At 34.0% G+C, this 18,113-nt stretch overlaps 1 protein-coding gene across 3 annotated transcripts in view; it reads right to left on the bottom strand.

The window, feature by feature from the left end:
- STXBP5L (syntaxin binding protein 5L) overlaps positions 1 to 18,113 on the bottom strand; it is a 366,549-nt gene that overhangs the window by 215,432 nt on the left and 133,004 nt on the right. For all 3 annotated transcript variants that reach the window (XM_061193153.1, XM_061193151.1, XM_061193152.1), the window contains exon 6: positions 15,819 to 15,882. In XM_061193153.1, coding sequence (XP_061049136.1) covers positions 15,819 to 15,882 — 64 coding nt within the window. The remainder of the gene's footprint in view (positions 1 to 15,818; positions 15,883 to 18,113) is intronic.

Genomic DNA, 18,113 nt, shown 5'->3' with positions numbered 1-18,113 from the left:
AAGAATGAAACTAGACCATTTTCTCACAACATATAAAAAAATAAACTCTAAATGGACAAAAGGGGACTTCCCTGGTGGTCCAGTGGTAAAGAATCTGCCTTCCAATGCAGGGGGCGGGGGTTCAATCTCTGGTCGGGGAACTAAGATCCCACATGCCATGGGGCAACTAAGCCCATACGCCACAACTACTGAGCTCACACACCTCAACTAGAGAGCCTGCATGCTGCAAACTACAGAGCCCACATGCTCTGGAACCCGTGCACCACAACTACAGAGCCCCCTCACCCTGGAGCCTGCGTGCCACAACTAGAGAGAGAAAACCCTCATGCCACTACTAGAGAGAAGCCCACGTGCTGCAACAAAGAGCCCATGCACCACAATGAGCACTGCAACGAAAGATCCCACATGCCACAATGAAGATCCCATGTGCCGCAACAACGACCTGATGCAGCCCAATAAATAAATATTTTTTTTAAAAAGCCATAGCAATGGGCATACCATTAAAAAATAAATAAATAAATGTACAAAAGACTTAAATGTAAGACCTGAAACAACAAAACTCCTAGAAGAAAACATAGGCAGTATGTTCTTTGAAATCAGTCTTAGCAATATTTTTTTGGATCTGTCTCCTCAGGCAAGGACAACAAAAGCAAAAATAAGCAAACGGGACCACATCAAACTAAAAATCCTTTGCACAGTGAAGGAAAGCATCAACAAAATGAAAAGACAACTATGGAATAGAAGAAAATATTTGCAAATGATGTGACTGACATTCAAAATATATAAAGAACTCATACAATTCAATATCAAAAAAACAAACTATCCGATTAAAAAATGGCATTTTTCCAAAGAAGCTATACAGATGTCCAACAGGCACATGAAAAGATGCTCAACATCACTAATCAACAGGAAAATGCAAATCACAACCACAATGAGATATCACCTCACACCTGTCAAAATGGCTATCATCAAAAAGACAGCAAATAATTAACAAGTGTTGGCAAGGATGTGGAGAAAAGGGAACACTTGTGCACTGTTGGGGAGAACGTAAACTGGTGCAGCCACTATGGAAAGCAGTATGGAGGTTCCTCAAAAAAATTAAAAATTGAACTACCATACGATCCAGCAATTCCACTCCTGGGTATTTATTTAAAGAAAAGGAAAACACTAATTCAAAAAGATATATGCACCCCAATGTTCACTGTAGCATTATATACAATAGCCAATATATGAAGCAACTTAAATATCCATAAACAGATGAATGGATAAAGATGCGGTACACACGCACACACACACACACACACACACACACACTGGAATATTTCTCAGCCATAGAAAGGAATGAAATAATGCCATTTGTGACAGCATGAATGGACCTGGAGGGTAGTATGCTAAGTGAAATAAGTCAGACTAAGAAAGACAAATAGTATATGTTTTTACTTATATATGTGGAATCTAAAAAACAAAACAAACAAACAAATACAACAAAACAGAAACAGACTCACAATACAGAGAACAAACTAGTGGTTGCCAGAGGGAAGGGCTGCAAAATAGGTGAAGGGGATTAAGAGGTACAAACTACCAGTTTTAAAATAAGTCATAGGCATGTGATGTACAGCACAGGGAACACAGTCAATAATATCATAGTAACTTTGTATGGTGCATAATCTATAAAAGTATCAGCACTATGTTGTACAGCTGAAACTAATATAATATTATAAGTAAACTATATTTCAATTAAAAATAATCACTGATGACAGACCACCTTAAGAAATATAATAACGAAGAAGTTTGAAATACTGTGAGAATTACCAAAATGTGACACAGAGACAGAGTGAGCAAATACTGTTGGAAAAATGGTGCCAATAGACTTGCTCGACTCATGGTTGCCACAAATCTTCAATTTGAAAAAAAATGCAATATCTGTGAAGTGCAATTAAGTGAAGCACAATAAATCGAGGCGTGCCTGTACATATTAAAAGGAGAAAAGTATAAATTTTTAATAAATATAAGCATTTAACTGTAGAATGTCAAGAAAAAGAGAATAAAGTTCAACAAATAGAAGAAAAAATGAGTCATCTTATCCAAGAGCAAAGGATAACTTTCACTTATTCAAGTTTTCAGGAATTTTGAGTTTTCCACGTATAGATTTTCTTGTTAATTTCATAGCAAATTATTTTTAAAACTTTTTTTGCTATTTTGTACAGGATCTTCTCTTCATTATCTTTTCTAAGAGGGTATAGTTTCTATAGTTGGATTTTAGTATGCTACCTTCTAAATTATTTTATTCTTTGTATTAATTTTAATGTTGATTTTCTTAGGCATTCCAGGTTATATTATCATATAATCTAAAATAGAGACTATTTTACTTCTTCCTTTCCAATTTTTATGCCTCTAATTGTTTGTACTTGTCTAACTGCATTACTAAAACATCTTATAGTGTTAAAAATAGTGGAGGGGATGAGCATCCTTGCTTTCTTCCTAACTTTAGTGGCAATGTCTCTGGTGTTTCCCTATTAAATAAAATCCCAGGTTTTATATATATATATAATATTATTATTATATATATTATACATACATATATAATATATGTAACATATATCATTAAAGAAGTATGAATTCATTCAATATTTTATAAATTTATTTTATCAGGAATAGGTGTTGAATTTTTTAATATTTTTATTGAAATATACATATAGAAAAGTCACAAATTAAAGCTGTGTCTTTCTTTAGTAATGACATTTAATTTTTTTCTTCCAATTTTGAGACATAATTGACATACAGCACTGTATAAGTTTCAGGTGTACCGCATAATGACTTGACTTAGATACATCATGAAATGTTAATCAAATAAGTTTAGTGAACATCCATCATCTCATATAGATACAAAATAAAATAGAAAATTTTTTTTCTTTTGATGAGACCTCTTAGGTTTTGCTTTTTTAACAACTTTCATATATAACATACAACAGTGTTAATTATATTATCATGTTGTACATTACATCCCTAGTACTTATTTATCTTATAACTGGATGGTTCTACCTTTTGACAGCCTTCATCAAATTCCCCCTCCTTCCACTCCCTGTCTCTGGTAACCATAAATTTGATCATTTTTTCTATGAGTTTTTTGTTATTTTGAAGTATAATTGACCTACCACATTTTGTTAGTTCCTATTACGTAACATAGTGATTTGGTATTTCTATACATTTCAAAATGATCACCACAATGAGTCATAGTTATTGACTGTATTCCTCACATGACTCATTTATTTTGCAACTGGAGTTTTATTAATCTTAATCTCCCCCACCTATTTCTTTCCTCACGCCACTCTCCTCTCTTGCAACCACTTGTTTGTTCTCTGTATTTGTAACTCTGTTTCTGTTTTGTTATATTTGTTCATTTGTTTTGTATTTTAGATTCCACATATAAGTGATTCAAAACAGTATTTGTCTTTCTCTGCCTGACTTATTTCACTTAGCATGATACACTCTAGGTCTACCCATGTTGTTGCAAATGACAAGATTTCATTCTTTTTATGACTGCGAAATACTCCTGTGTGTGTGTGTGTGTGTGTGTGTGTGTGTGTGTGTGTGTGTTTATACCACATCTTAATCCTTTCATCTATTAATGGGCACTTGGGTTGCTTCCAAACCTTGCCTATTGTAAATAATGCTGCAATAAACATAGAGGTGCACATATCCTTTCTAAATAGTGTCTATGTTTTCTTTGGATAAATATCCAGGAGTGGTATTACAAGATCAATTTATTTTTAATTTTTTGAGGTGCCTTCATAGTGGAAAACCACTATGCTTTCCATAGTGGCTGCATCAATGTACATTCCCACTGAATGGAAAGAAATTTTTGTTTCTGGATTTTTTTTATTACTGTGTTTCATTCTCGATACGAAATGCACAATCAAGTATACTGCGTGGGGATCTATGCACTGTGAGGATTTTTCTTCATCAGGTCACTCCATGTCACCCCCTAAGTGGAGACGTAATTGAGCAGTACTCCTTGCCCAGATAGTACCAACCAATCATCTGACACTGTCTGTGAACCAGGCATTAGTTGGTTTTAGATATTCCCCTCCTACTCCATAAGACCATATATGTGGGTTGAGAGAAAGGCATTGTTGCAACAAAGGAATTGTTGGTTCCCCATTTATCCAATTTACTTAGGCCTTTTGGACAGTTCAAGGCTGATTTCCCAAATATACCTCTTCCATTGTAAAATGGACTGTCACATCCCTCACCCAATCCTAGGAATCAATGAATATGATGACATCCAACTCATGCTGGACAGGTCAAGTCACAGTCACTTGGTGTCCCATTGTTAGGTGTTCAGTCTCCACAAGGGCCCATTAGCATGCCAGAAGTTACTTTGAAAATGGAGAGCAGCTGTTGTTCCTCTCTTATGGGGCTTTCCAATAGAGTGTTCTTAACTACCAAATACATTAAGCTCTAGCAGATCATAGATACCAAATGGTAGGGTAGGCTGCACTTGGACTTAGGGAAGAGACCTTTTTTTCTCTAGGCTCCACTCAAAAGTGGCAGAATTTTGGATAACCTAAAAAACTGATTTGGAACAATAATTTCTAGGGCCTTATATACTATTATCTAAATCCAAAAGCGCCCACCAAGTGACATGACACTTTCTTAATAAGGAGAAATACAAAAGCTTACATTTTACCTTAGAGGAGATGCCCCTCCATCCCCAGACCATTAGACCTTCAAAATCATCACATATAGGGCCAGGTCCTAGATATTTATGGGATAAAGCCTTATGACACATGAGTCTCTGACATATGAGTCTTATGAGCTATATAGCTACTTGCCACTTCTGCTCACCAGATGAGAGTTGGAAGACCTCAGAAAGTGTCCTTACTTGGAAATAGGGTCTTTGCAGATGTAATTAGTTAAGAATTTTGCCACAAAATCATCCTTAATTTAGGGTGGGCCCTAAAATCAAATGACTGGTGTCCTTATAAAAGAAGAAGAGAGGATACAGAGACACAGAGAAGAAGGCCATGTAAAGACAGAGGAAGAGATTGGAGTTATCCTGCCAAAAATCAAGGAACATTAGGAGGCACCGGAAGCTGGAAAAGGCAAGGAAGGATTCTCTTCCAGAGCCTTCAGAGAGAGAGTGGCCCAACCAAGACCGTGACTTCAGACTTCTGGTGTGCAAACTGTGAATTAGTAAATTTCTGTTATTTTAAGCTACCCAGTTTATACAACATTGTTATGGCAGCCCTAGAAAGCTATACCAGGTTGTCAGGGTCATACTCTTTCCTTATCAGGGCTTTGACTTTAACAAATAAGACCTTTCAAACTATGTGTTTAGTCTCCTTATAAAAAGATCCTGGGCCTATTTTGTGCACAGTCTGCCCTAGAGCTGCAGAAGTTAAGAGTTCCTTTAAAGTTGTTTTAGAGGCCCTCTGGAATGCCTTAAATCAGTAATGAACTGTTCTAAGTTGACCATTTTATTTTCACACAGTCTCCTGTGTTTTGGTAGGTGAAATAATGTTCCCTCCAAAGCTGTCTATGCCTCAATCCTCAGAACCCATAAATATATTACCTGATAATGACAAAAAAGACTTTTTAGATGTAATTAAGGTTTGTTGAGATGGAGAGAGTATCCTGGATTATCCAAGTGGGCCCAATCTGAACATACGAGTCCTTAAGAGTGATGAACCTTTCCCAGCTGTGGTTAGAAAGAGGTTTGATGATGGAAGGAAGTCAAAGAGATGCTAAATTATTGTCTTTATAGATGGAGGAAGATGGCTACAAGCTTAGAAATGTGTAAAGCCTATAAAATCTGAAAAAGGCAAGAAAAGGTTCTCCTCTAGAGCTACCAGAAAGGAATGCAACCCTGTAGTATTTTGATTTTATCCCAGTGAGACCTGTGTTGGACTTCTGGCCTACAGAACTGTAACACAATATATTTGTGTTGTTTCAAACCAGCAAATTTGTCATAATTTAAATTGGAATAGAAAATAATACAAGTGGCATCAAAGCAAGGTATTTTATTCCATCATCATTATAATTATCATTGCCCTTTATGAATTAAGCACCACAAATATTCGATCTCCTGTTGGTTTGCCTTTCTATCTGCCCCTCATCCTAATTAATCAAAGAAGAATGTTTGAGTAATTTTGATGTCACCACATGATAGAGTATTAATACTTCACTTGACACCTTCACTGGGTCCTTTGATTTTAGATAGGATATAACCCAACTCCAAAATCCCATCCTGAAGGTCTACAGTCTAGAACAGGGGTCAACAAACTTTTTATGCAGGGATAAAGAGCAAATATGTTAGGCTTTGCAGGCATTTAGTTCTGTCACAACTGTTCAGCTTTGCTTTTGTAAGAAAACAACCACAGAAAAACATGTTAATGCATGAGCATGGCTGTGTTCCAAGAAATCATTTTACAAAAACAGGCAGTACACCAGATTTGTCCCATGGGCTATAGTTTCCTATCCCTGATCTAGAACAATTCTGATACTATTGTCTTAACCGGGGTTCTGCAGAAGATAGACTGAGGCAAGGCCTAAGTGCTAATGTTTCACTAAGAAGTATAATCTCAGGGCTGCAATAATAAAGGAAAAGTGAAGTAAAGCAAAGAAGTAAAAGATGATTCATTATCATACTAACCACTATTTCTTGGGGAGAAGCAGAAGAGACACAGCCAATAACCTAGCAGGTGTATTTACTTGGCTTGCAGGATGTCTCTAACAGCTTACAGGGAAAAACCATGATTCAGAATAGCCCAACCATAGGAAGGAAGGGAGGGAGAATTTATTTCTTGTGTCTTGTCTAATAATATTGATCAAGGTTTTCTCCATGGGAAATTAACACCCCTTCACTCCAGGGCTGTGTCATTTGACCCCTTTGGCATCTGTTAGGGAAGCCAGATCTCATGCCTTACAGTATGGCACATTATCTAAATCCAGAATTAAAGAGAGGAGCCAAAGACTCTGGGTATAGCCAGTCAGCTTCAAAAAGTAGTACTGCATGAAGCTGATTAACCCTGCCAAAACTGAGATGAAGCAAGCAGCCAAGGGTTTGAGAGATAAGCAAAGCTGAGCGAATCCAAGGAGATGTACACAGTAACATGCCCAATACAGGCACCTCTCAGTCCAAGAGCACCCTCCTGTATTTGATAGGCTAATATGCAGTTTCTTTAGTAAATGGTGTCTCAGGGACAGGGGGTTCTATTTTCTGATTTTATGATACTATTTTGTTTCAGCAGGAACCTTAACATCAGTAATTTGTTCCTTCTTTCACTTCACCAACAAGCCTCCATGAAAGTTTTCCCCTTCCAGGTTGAATTTATCCCAGAAATGCAAAAATGTTTACATTAGAAAATATATTTACATATTTCAACAAATAATTAAGGAATAGTCATTTTGTAGTGTAAGTACCTGACAGTTAGCTTTTTAAGTTGTAATGTAAGTGCCTGACACTAAGCTTTTGATTACTAAGGCATCTATTGCAAAGACCTCCATCTGAAATAAACCCATTGCCAACTACACAACTAGATAAAGAGCCAGGAAGCCCCACCCAGGAAGTTTCCTTTTTTTTTTCTTAAGAAAGCTCTGGTTGACTTAGATAAACTGGCCATTTGACTGACTGCTTGCATTTCCCTTCTTGGACTTTAATTCCTCCTCTTGTTTTAAACTCACCAATAAAGTGAACCTGCGAAACCATAGGCATCCCACCCCGATCTCAATAAAACTCCAGGTCCATGTGCTCTCTCTCTCTCTCTCTCTCTCTCTCTCTCTCTCTGTCTCCCCCTCCCTATCTCCCTCTCTGTCTCTCCCTCTCCCCCTGACCACGACATCCCTGTGTGGCCCCAGGCATGCCATGTACTCTCCAGGAGCTATGAGTAATAAACCATGTTTTTCAAAGTTCTCAGATGGTTGTTGCTGAGGTGCGTCTTGCAATCATAGTAAGAATCACAAGGGCCGTTCCAGCCACAACACTGGCTTCAAAAGGGTTAACATTTGTGAGGACTCACCCAACTGAGTGTCCCCAGGCATTTCTACTATCACTGTCAATACCATCTTTATCAATAGGCTGAGACTGGTACAAAACACATCTTGATACTATAGAAAAGCATTAAAAAAAATTCCACACCATTCATAATGTAAAGCCCTTGGAATACTGGAAAGAGGTGGAAACTTTCTAACTTCATCAATCAAAGGCCTGCAGCAAACATCTTAAAGTTGAAAGCTTGGAGGCATTTGCTTTGCAGTTAGAAACAAAAGAAAGTTCCCATTAAAACAATTTATATTCAGCACTACACTGGGTTCCTTTCCAACAAAACAAATATATATATAATATATATATATATATTAAGGCAAGTCAAGGAAAATTTAAACACAAAAATTTTTCCTGCCCTTTGGCCTCCTCTCTCCCCTCTACTGTGCTTTGTGCATCTGCATTAAGCATTGACCAAACCCCCCCATCGGCAGAAATACCTGCTCAAAAAGAGTAACATTCTCCTAGCACCAACTAGACAACTCCTTAAAAGATAACATTCCTTTTTAATCTTGTAAGGGGTCACAATGACCCATCACTTTGTACTTGCAGATCTGGATTGTGTAAACTATCTACATCATTAAATGTATAGCCCTCTGTCTCAAAAACCTATATAACTGTGCTTTGACCTCTAATGGGTGGAACAGTTCTCAGAGTTTTCTGAGAAGCTGTTTCCAGGTTATAATCTTCAATTTGGCTCGAATAATATTTTCCGTCTCTTTCAAAAATTGACTATTGGTTAATTTTCCATCAACATATATATGAAACAAAATTTGTCTACAATTGTTATGCTTTTATACACAAAATATTTCAGATAATCTAAAGACAGCTACTAAAAACAAAACATTCCGTGATGTAGTCAAATATAAAATAACAAAAATGAACAATATATTATACACTAACAATTAATTATGAAACTGATCTTAAGAAAACTAATTCATAGGAGCAACAAAATCTATAAGATACTTAAATTTAAGGTAACAAAAGATATGTATGACTTTTGTGAACAAGTTATAAAGCCATATAAAAAACATAAAAGAAAGCCAAAGTAAATATATCGTGTTTATAAGATGGAAAGATGGAACACTCATGTCTTAATTATGTAAATCTTCTCTAAATTCATCAATATGTTCAAGTTTCAAACAAAATCCCAACAAGGATTTACATAGAGCTTGATAAACTAATCCTAAAATTCATATAGCAGAATAAATGGTCATAAAAAGCCAAGATGAGAGAGGGAGAAGGGGAGACCTACCAAACAGCAAGATATTTTGTAAAGTTATTATAATTAATAAAGGGTGCTACCAGTAGAATAATAGATAAATATATCAATGCAACAGAGAAAAAAATCCAGAAAAAGACCCACCCAAATATGGGAACTTGATATATAAGTGAGATGTCCTTATAAATCAGTGGAAACTGAACTGACTATTCAATAAATGAATTATTTATATGTAAAAATGAAAGTATACCCTTATTTCAAACCAACATAAAATAAATTACACATAGATTAAAATTGAATTGTGAAATGGAAAACCTTAAAACTGATAGAAAAAATAGAATTATATTTTCCCTCAGGAAGGGAAAGATCTACTGGGTAACAAACAAAATGCAGGAGTCAAATAAAAAGACTGAAAAGGCTGAGTACATTCAAATCAAGAATTTGTATGTGACAAAAGGCTACTGATGGAAAAACTAATCAACAGGAAGTCAAGTGATTTATTCAAGGTTATATGCTAATAAGCAGTGGAGCCACAATTCAAACACAGTCTTCTGCCTGTAATACTAATTTATTTTGCATTCCTTTTAATTTTTAATTACACAATTAACACACATTATATTCTTTCATAAAAATTTGAACAACACAAGTAAAATAAGAATAACTTTGACCATTTTCCGCAATTCTAATCACTAGTATCCTCCCCAGATTTATGCATTTCCTTTTAGGCTTTTTTCCTTGAGTAATTTGAATATATAAGTAAAAACACAAATTCATTATTCAAGTGGTTTTATACTACACTTAGTGTTCTGCATCTTTTCTTTTAAAAATGTGGCTTGAAGAACTTTCCTTATCATCACTGCCTTCCACAGTATGTATACATCATCATTCATTTATTCAATTTTCTATTAACAGATCTTTAAGCTGTTTTCAGTATTTTGCCCTTTGGTCATATAAGTAGGATAGATATCTGAAATGGATTTTCTATCTATCAACATGTTTTAAATGTTGATAACAAATTGCCCATACTGGTATGTATACCTATGATTGCTGTATCTAGATGCCCATTTTTCAATGCTTTTTCCATTACCTGATATTATTAATATTTTTAATTTTTAATATTTTGCCAGTCTAATGGGGGACAAGGGGCATACTGCATTTCCCTAGTGATTACTAATGAGGCTGGTTCCTCCTCACTGCCAAACCCTTATCTTCAGAGGTAAGAGGCAACCACACCTTCAACTCTTAAAATCATCTTTTCTAGTAGACTTAGTTTCATATTTCTAATTATATTTATAATGCCATTTCTTGATTAATTAGACATTATCTATTGATTTCCTATTATGAAAGATGAGGATTTAGCAAAAGATCTTTATATATTTTGCATATTCATTATTTGTCTGCTATATATCTAGAAAACACTGTCTCCCACTTTGTTGCCTGTCTCTTATCATGATTGTCTTGTTATGGCATATTCCTTAAAGCTTTCCTAAGGAGGTCCCTACTCCATGGTAACAACCTGTTTCTTATTGTTTCTTCTAAAACTCTCTGGGTTGTTATTTGAACATTTGTGTATTTTCTCCATCTGGAATTTACTTCTGTAAATGGTATAAGGTAGAGTTCTTACATTTTTTTTCAAAATGGATACTAATTGGCCAAAGCCATTTATTCAATAGTTTATCATACCCTGAAACACCTTCTCAAAACATACAAAATTCTCCCAAACACCTGAACCATTTCTGGAATATCTGTTTCGATCTATTGGTCTTCTTATATTCCCCTGTACCAATATCACAATGTTATTCATTTTGAAAAAATGTTTTGCCTATTCTTAAACATTTCATTTTTCTTATGAATTTTAAAATCAGCTTGTAAATTCTTTAAAAATGTAAGTAAATTCTCTATACCCACTTTGATGAGAGTTTTTTTCATGAAAGGATGTTGAATTTTGCCAAATGCTTTTTTCTGCATCTATTGAGATGATCATGTGATTTTTATTTTTCCTTTTGTTAATGTTGTGTATCACATCAATTGATTTGCAAATGTTGAACCATCCTTGCATTCCTGGAATAAATCCCATTTGATCATAGTGTGTGATCTTTTTTGCACACTGTTGGATTCCGTTTCCTAATATTTTGTTGAGGATTTTTACATGTATTTCCATCAGAGATATTGGCTTGTAATTTTCTTTTTTTTGTAATGTCTTTTTATGGTTTTTGGTATCAGGGTAGTGCTAGACTAGTAGAATGATTTTTGGAGTGTTCTGTCCTCTTCAATTTTTTTGCGATAGTTTGGGAATGATAGGTATAAGTTCTTCTTTATATGCTTGTCAGAATTTTCCTATGAAGCTGTCCAATCCTAGACTTTTTTGCTGCAAGGTTTCTTTTTTTTTAATTACAAATTCAACTTCACTCCTAGTGATTGGTCTGTTCAAATTATGTTTCTTCTTGATTCGGTCCTGGTAGCTGGTATGTTTCTAGAAATTTGTCCATTTCATCTAGGTTGTCCAATTTTTTGGCATATAACTGTTGTATTATTATCTTATTATTCTGTATGTAGTATTCTCTCATGATTTTTTTGTATCTCTGTGGTATTGGTTGTTATTTCTCCTCTCTAATTTCTTATTTTGTTTATTTGGGTCATCTCTCTTTTCTTCTTGGTGAGTCTGGCTAAAGGATTATCAATTTTGTTTATCTTTACAAAAAAACAGCTCTTGGTTTCACTGATCTTTTCTATTGTTTTTTTAATCTCTATTTTATGTATTTCCTCTCTGATCTTTATTATTTCCTTCCTTCTACTAACTTTGGACTTTGTTTCTTTTTCTTTTTCTAATTCCTTTAGGTGGTAGGTTAGATTGTTTGAGATTTTTCTTGTTTCTTTATGAAAGGCTGTATCACTATAAACTTCCCTCTTAGAACTGCTATGGTGTATTCCACTGATTTTGGAGTGTGGTGTTTCCATTTTCATTTGTCTCAAGGTATTTTCTGATTTACTCATTGACCCACTGGTTTTTTGGTAGCATGTTGTTAAGTCTCCACATGTTTGTTCTTTTCCCATTTTTCTCTTTGTAATTGATTTCTACTTTCATACTGTTGTGGTTTGAAAGAATTCGGCATAATTTCCATCCTCTTAAATTTGTTGAGACTTGTTTTCTGGCTTAGCTTTTGATCTATCATCAACATAATAAAGGCCCTTTATAACAAACCCACAGCTAACATCATACTCAACAGTGAAAAGCTGAAAGCCTTTCCTATAAATTCAGGAATAAGACAAGGATACCCACTCTTGCCATTTCTATTTAACATAGTATTAGAAGCCCTAGCCACAGGAATCAAACAAGAAAAAGAATTAAAAGGAATTCAAATTGGAAGGGAAGAAATAGTAACTGTCACTATTTGCAGATGACATGATACTTTATATAGAAAATCCTAGAGTCTCCACCCCAAAACTGTTAGAATAAACAAATTTAACAAAATTGTAGGATACAAGATTAATATATAGAAATCTATTGCTTTTCTATACACTAACAATGAACTATCAGAAAGAGAAAGTAAAAACACAATCCTATTTAAAATCTCATCAAAAAGAATACCTAGAAATAAACAATCAAGGAGATAAAATATCTACACTCTGAAAAATTTAAAACATTGATAAAGGAAACTGAGAACGATACAAAGAAACAGATATCCTGTGCTCTTGAATTGGAAAAATTAATTATGTTAAAATGTCTATACACCCAAAGCAATATACAGATTTAATGCAATCCCTATCAAAATACCCAAGACATTTTTCACAGAACTAGAACAAATATCCTAAAATTCATATAGAATCACAAAAGATGCTAAATTGCCAAAGCAATCTTGAGAAAAAAGAACAAAGCTGGAGGTATCATGCTCCAAGACTTCAGATTGTACTACAATGCTACAGTAATGAAAAAGTATGGTACTGTCACAAAACAAGACACATACATCAATGAAACAGAATAGAGATTCCAGAAGTAAACCCTTGTACCTATGGTCAATTAATCTATGGCAAAGAAGGTAAAAATATAAAATGGAGAAAAGACAGTCTCTCCAACAAGTGGTTCTGGGAAAACTGGAGAGCTACATGTAGAACAGTGAGATTAGAACATTTCCTCACACCATATACAAAAATAAACTCAAAATGGATTAAAGACCTAAATGTAAGTCCTGAAACCATAAAACTCCTGGAAGAAAACATAGGCAGAACACTCTTGACATAAATTGTAGCAATATTTTTTGGATCTGCCTCCTAAGGCAAAAGAAACAAAGCAAAAATAAACAAATGGGGCCTAATTAAACTTAAAAGCTTTTGAACAGCTAAGGAAACCATTGACAAAATGAAAAGACAACCTACAGTATGGGAGAAAATATTTGTAAATGATATGGCTGACAAGAGGCTGATATTCAAAATATATAAACAGCTCATATAACTCAATATTTAAAAACAAACAATGTGATTAAAAAATGGGTAGAAGACCTGAATAGACATTTTTCCAAAGATGACTTACAGATGGCCAACAGGCACATGACATTGCTAATTATCAGAGAAATGCAAATCAAAACCACAATGAGATATCACCTCACACCTGTGAGAATGGCTGTCATCAAAAAGTCCATAAATAGGGCTTCCCAGGTGGCACAGTGGTTAAGAATCTGCCTGCCAATGCAGGGGACGCGGGTTCGAGCTCTGGTCCAGGAAGATCCTACATGCAGTGGAGCAACTAAGCCCGTGCGCCACAACTACTGAGCCTGTGCTCTAGAGCCCGTGAGCCACAACTACTGAGCCCATGAGCCACAACTACTGAGCCCACGCACCACAACTACTGAAGTCCATTGCCTAGAGCCTGTGCCCTGCAACGAGAAGTCACCACAATGAGAAGCCCATGCACCGCAACCAAGAGTCGCCCCTGCTCACTGCGACTAGAGAAAGCCCACGTGCAGCAATGAAGACCCAAAGCAGCCAAAAATAAATAAATATTAAATAAATTTTTTTAAAAAGCTATTAAAAAAAAGTCCATAAATAACAAATGTTGGAGAGGATGTGGAAAAAATGGAACTCTTGTACATTGTTGGTGGGAATGTAAATTGGTGTAGCCACTATGGAAAACAGTAAGGAGGTTTCTCAAAAAACTAAAAATAGAACAACCATATGATCCAGCAATTCCACTCGTGGGTATATATCTTAAGAAAATGAAAACACTAATTCAAAAAAATACATGTACCCCAATCTTCATAGCAGCGTTATTTACAATAGCTAAGATATGGAAGAAACCCAAGTGCCCATGAACAGATGAACAGATAAAAATGATGTGGTATATATACATATATGCACAATGAAATATTATTCAGCCATAAAAAGGAATGAAATCCTGCCATTTGCAGCAACATGGATGGACCTAGAGAATATTATGCTTAGTGAAATTATTCAAACAAACACAAAAATATATATCATTTACATTTGGAATCTAAAAAATAATACAAATGAGTGTATATAGCAAAACAGAAACAGATTCACAGATATGGAGAATAAACTAGTGATTACCAGATGGGGGCGGGAAGGGCAGAGGGGCAAGTTAGGGGTATGGGATTAAGAGATACAAACTGCTATGTATAAAATAGATAAGCAACAGGGATATATTGTATAGCACAGGGAATTAGAGCCATTATCTTTCAATAACTTTGAATGGAGTATAATCTGCAAACATACTTAATCACTATGGTGTACACCTGAAACTAATATAATAATGTAAATCAACTATACTTCAATTAAAAAAGTAAATTCTAATGACACCTGATTGGAATTATACTGTATTTATAAATCATTTTGAAGAAATTCAATGTTCTTTCTCTTACCATCAGGGGACTTGTCTTTCAGGTGCAATATTTATTAGGCTAATTCAGTTTCTATCATTTAAAAATAAAGAACCAAACCTATACTAAATAATTTATTTAGGTGTTTTATATAGTACTTAGCAAAAATTATATACTTGAAGAGATGATATTTATAATGAAAGTGACACTAGAGATTTTCATGTTATCAACTTTGTTTCTCGTAATTAAAGGAAAATTATGAATAATCAAAATTAATAAGGATTATTTCTGTAATCTTAGAACATTTTCTATATTATTACCTATTTATAAAATTAAGATTAGCTAATTTATGATTATTTAATATTGGTCGTTTATCATTACCATTACTGAATATCAGGGGCCAATGATTAATGATATTGACAATATTTTTAACTTCAGGCACTGAATATTTGAAAATTAAAGTTGTTCTACGTGTTACATGCCTTCCTCAAAATTCAAGAATTAAACATCAACTTTAGGTGAAACTAAAGACTCAATTTGGGACCATTATTAGTGTAAATAATATGTTCATTCATTTATTTGCCCATTCATTCAACATATTTTAATTTTAGATTACACTGAATGCACTGTGCTAGATGTTAGGTATAAAATAATAGTAAGAAACACCTTTATTCAAGAATAAGGAAAATAAATTCAAGAATAGTGGTACTATAATACTCACTTTCCCTTCATCTCTTGGGCTATCACTTAAATGTACAACTGGACCTGGATGAGTCTTTGTGGATCTGTTAAATCAATTCAAAAGAGTAATTAAAAAAAAAAAAAACATTAAAACACCTTACCGTTAGAGACTGAAACAAAGAAATTAAGATTATACTGGAATACACTCCCAATATTCTGGAGTTTAGCTTAGACTGATTTGAGTCTTTGGTTGTTTTTCTTTAAGACTACTTTTCTTTCTCCTACTAACTCTATTAAAGTAGGTCTATTTTTAAAAAATCAGGTTTAAGAACATAGATCCACATAACAATGGGATTCTTTATTATCTTATATGCTTATATGTTTGTTGCCAGATCTGGTTCTCTGAAAATTTGAGAATGAAGAGTTTTACTTATACAGCCACAAGACTGATGCTGCAAACCTGTTTCAACCAAACTGCAAATTACATACCAAATTTAAAATTTCCTTTGACAAGAAATCTCTGATTTTGCTCCTAAAGGAAAGTACAGTGGTTCCCTTTATTTACAAAGAGACTCTTTCTAGTGATAGCCATCTTACAGAAAACTGAGCAACTAGGGAAACCTAGTTCACTGGTTATGTCTCATTTATCTGGTTAACTAGGGTAATCAATAATAGTGTAAGAGCATATTGTTAAAGGGATCTTTGCTCTGTTAATCTGACTTTAAATTTATTCTATTCTAATATCTGGCATGTTTCTTTTATATTTTCTACTTTAACTGATATCACCGTTAAGTATGAATATGTCATGGTTAAATATGACATGAACGGATATGACATAGATTTATTATTGCTCATTTTTCCATATCCTTTCTTCAATGACCTAATTGTGCCAGATTAACCCTAGTATAAGTATATTGACATATTTATAATTTATTTCTTAAGCACACATGAAAATCATCAAATATTCTGCACAAAACAATAATGAAGATTTAAATTTTAGAAACTCTTTGGACTCAGACAAAAGTGACAAATTAAGTTACTCCAGGTCCCCTAGATACTGACTCCCCAGAGTAACTCAGAAAAATAAATACATATTTATTAGATATTTTGTTAGTGGCTTTATCCTAAATTTTCTCACTTAAAAATGGAGATGATAGCAGTGTACCTACTGAATAATTGTGAGGGTTAAAATATACATATAGCATCTAACATAATGCCAAAACATAGTACTCAATAAATAGTATGTATTATGATTGTTGTAAATCATTGGAATAATTAGAAATTAGAGTTACTATTTGCATTCTAGGATATGTGCAGGAAGAAAAGGCTTCATAAAACGTTTACAGGGTTTTTTGCAGTTCTTTTATGTTTATATGTAATATATTATTCACATATAAATGCAGTGCTTTATTACAGTATAAATGCCTCTGATAAAAGACAATGTCCTTCAATTATCTTTTGGTAACTAATAGTATCCAACAAACCAAAAACTCTGTCTTTTGGGTTTGATTGGAACAACAAATACCCAAAGTGTACTCCGTGATAAACTAGTGAATATATATAAGGTGTTTCACATAAAGACTGTCCCATATCAAAAAAAAAAAAAGTTTGGGAAACCTTGAATTAAAATTAAATATTTTTATTTAATAATATTCAATTAAAGTTCTTTTACAGAACTTCTTAGAGCCATAATATGCAAATCACCATTGCAAATCTTCAATATTTTCCAAAATTTTGGTCCATAGAATCCTTTTTCATTGATCCTCTATTGAGGGAATCACTGAAATACACTTTGAGAAACACTAGTTAGACCATATGAAAGACTCTTCCATTTAGCTTATGACTCTATAAAACACTCAAGTTCAGGAAAAAAATCTACAATTAATCTTTGGTTACTTGTAGTAACTTTTTCAGACTATAGAAGAGACTTTTTTTTAATTGTAAAAAAAAAAAAACAACCCTGAAACTCAGAAGATAACAAAAGTTAAGAGGAAAAATCTCTCATATTATTTCACTGCCTAGATATGACTGTTAACATTTTGATATTTTTTCTGACTTTTTCCCTAACATTAAATTTCCAAAAACTACCAAGCATTACTTGCAAAATTTATGGCCATTAGAAATTGACTTTAAAAAGCAACTGTGTACTCTGGATTCTATAAATCCCATAAAAATTACTTTAGATAGAATTATCAATGAAATTAAATTCATGGGATAGTCATCTAAACAATTTTTCTAATATCCCTATTTATTTCTCTCCCTCCCATTCACCAGAATGGCTTCTCGATAGTTTTCTTTGTGGACTTTCTCTTCCTTTATCTTAAATACTGGTATT

The sequence above is a fragment of the Eubalaena glacialis genome, chromosome 6, assembly GCF_028564815.1.
Source record: "Eubalaena glacialis isolate mEubGla1 chromosome 6, mEubGla1.1.hap2.+ XY, whole genome shotgun sequence".
In the NCBI taxonomy this organism is placed as follows: Eukaryota; Metazoa; Chordata; class Mammalia; order Artiodactyla; family Balaenidae; genus Eubalaena; species Eubalaena glacialis.
The sequence above is the reverse complement of the archived record's forward strand: the minus strand, read 5'-3'. Positions and strand labels throughout refer to the sequence as shown.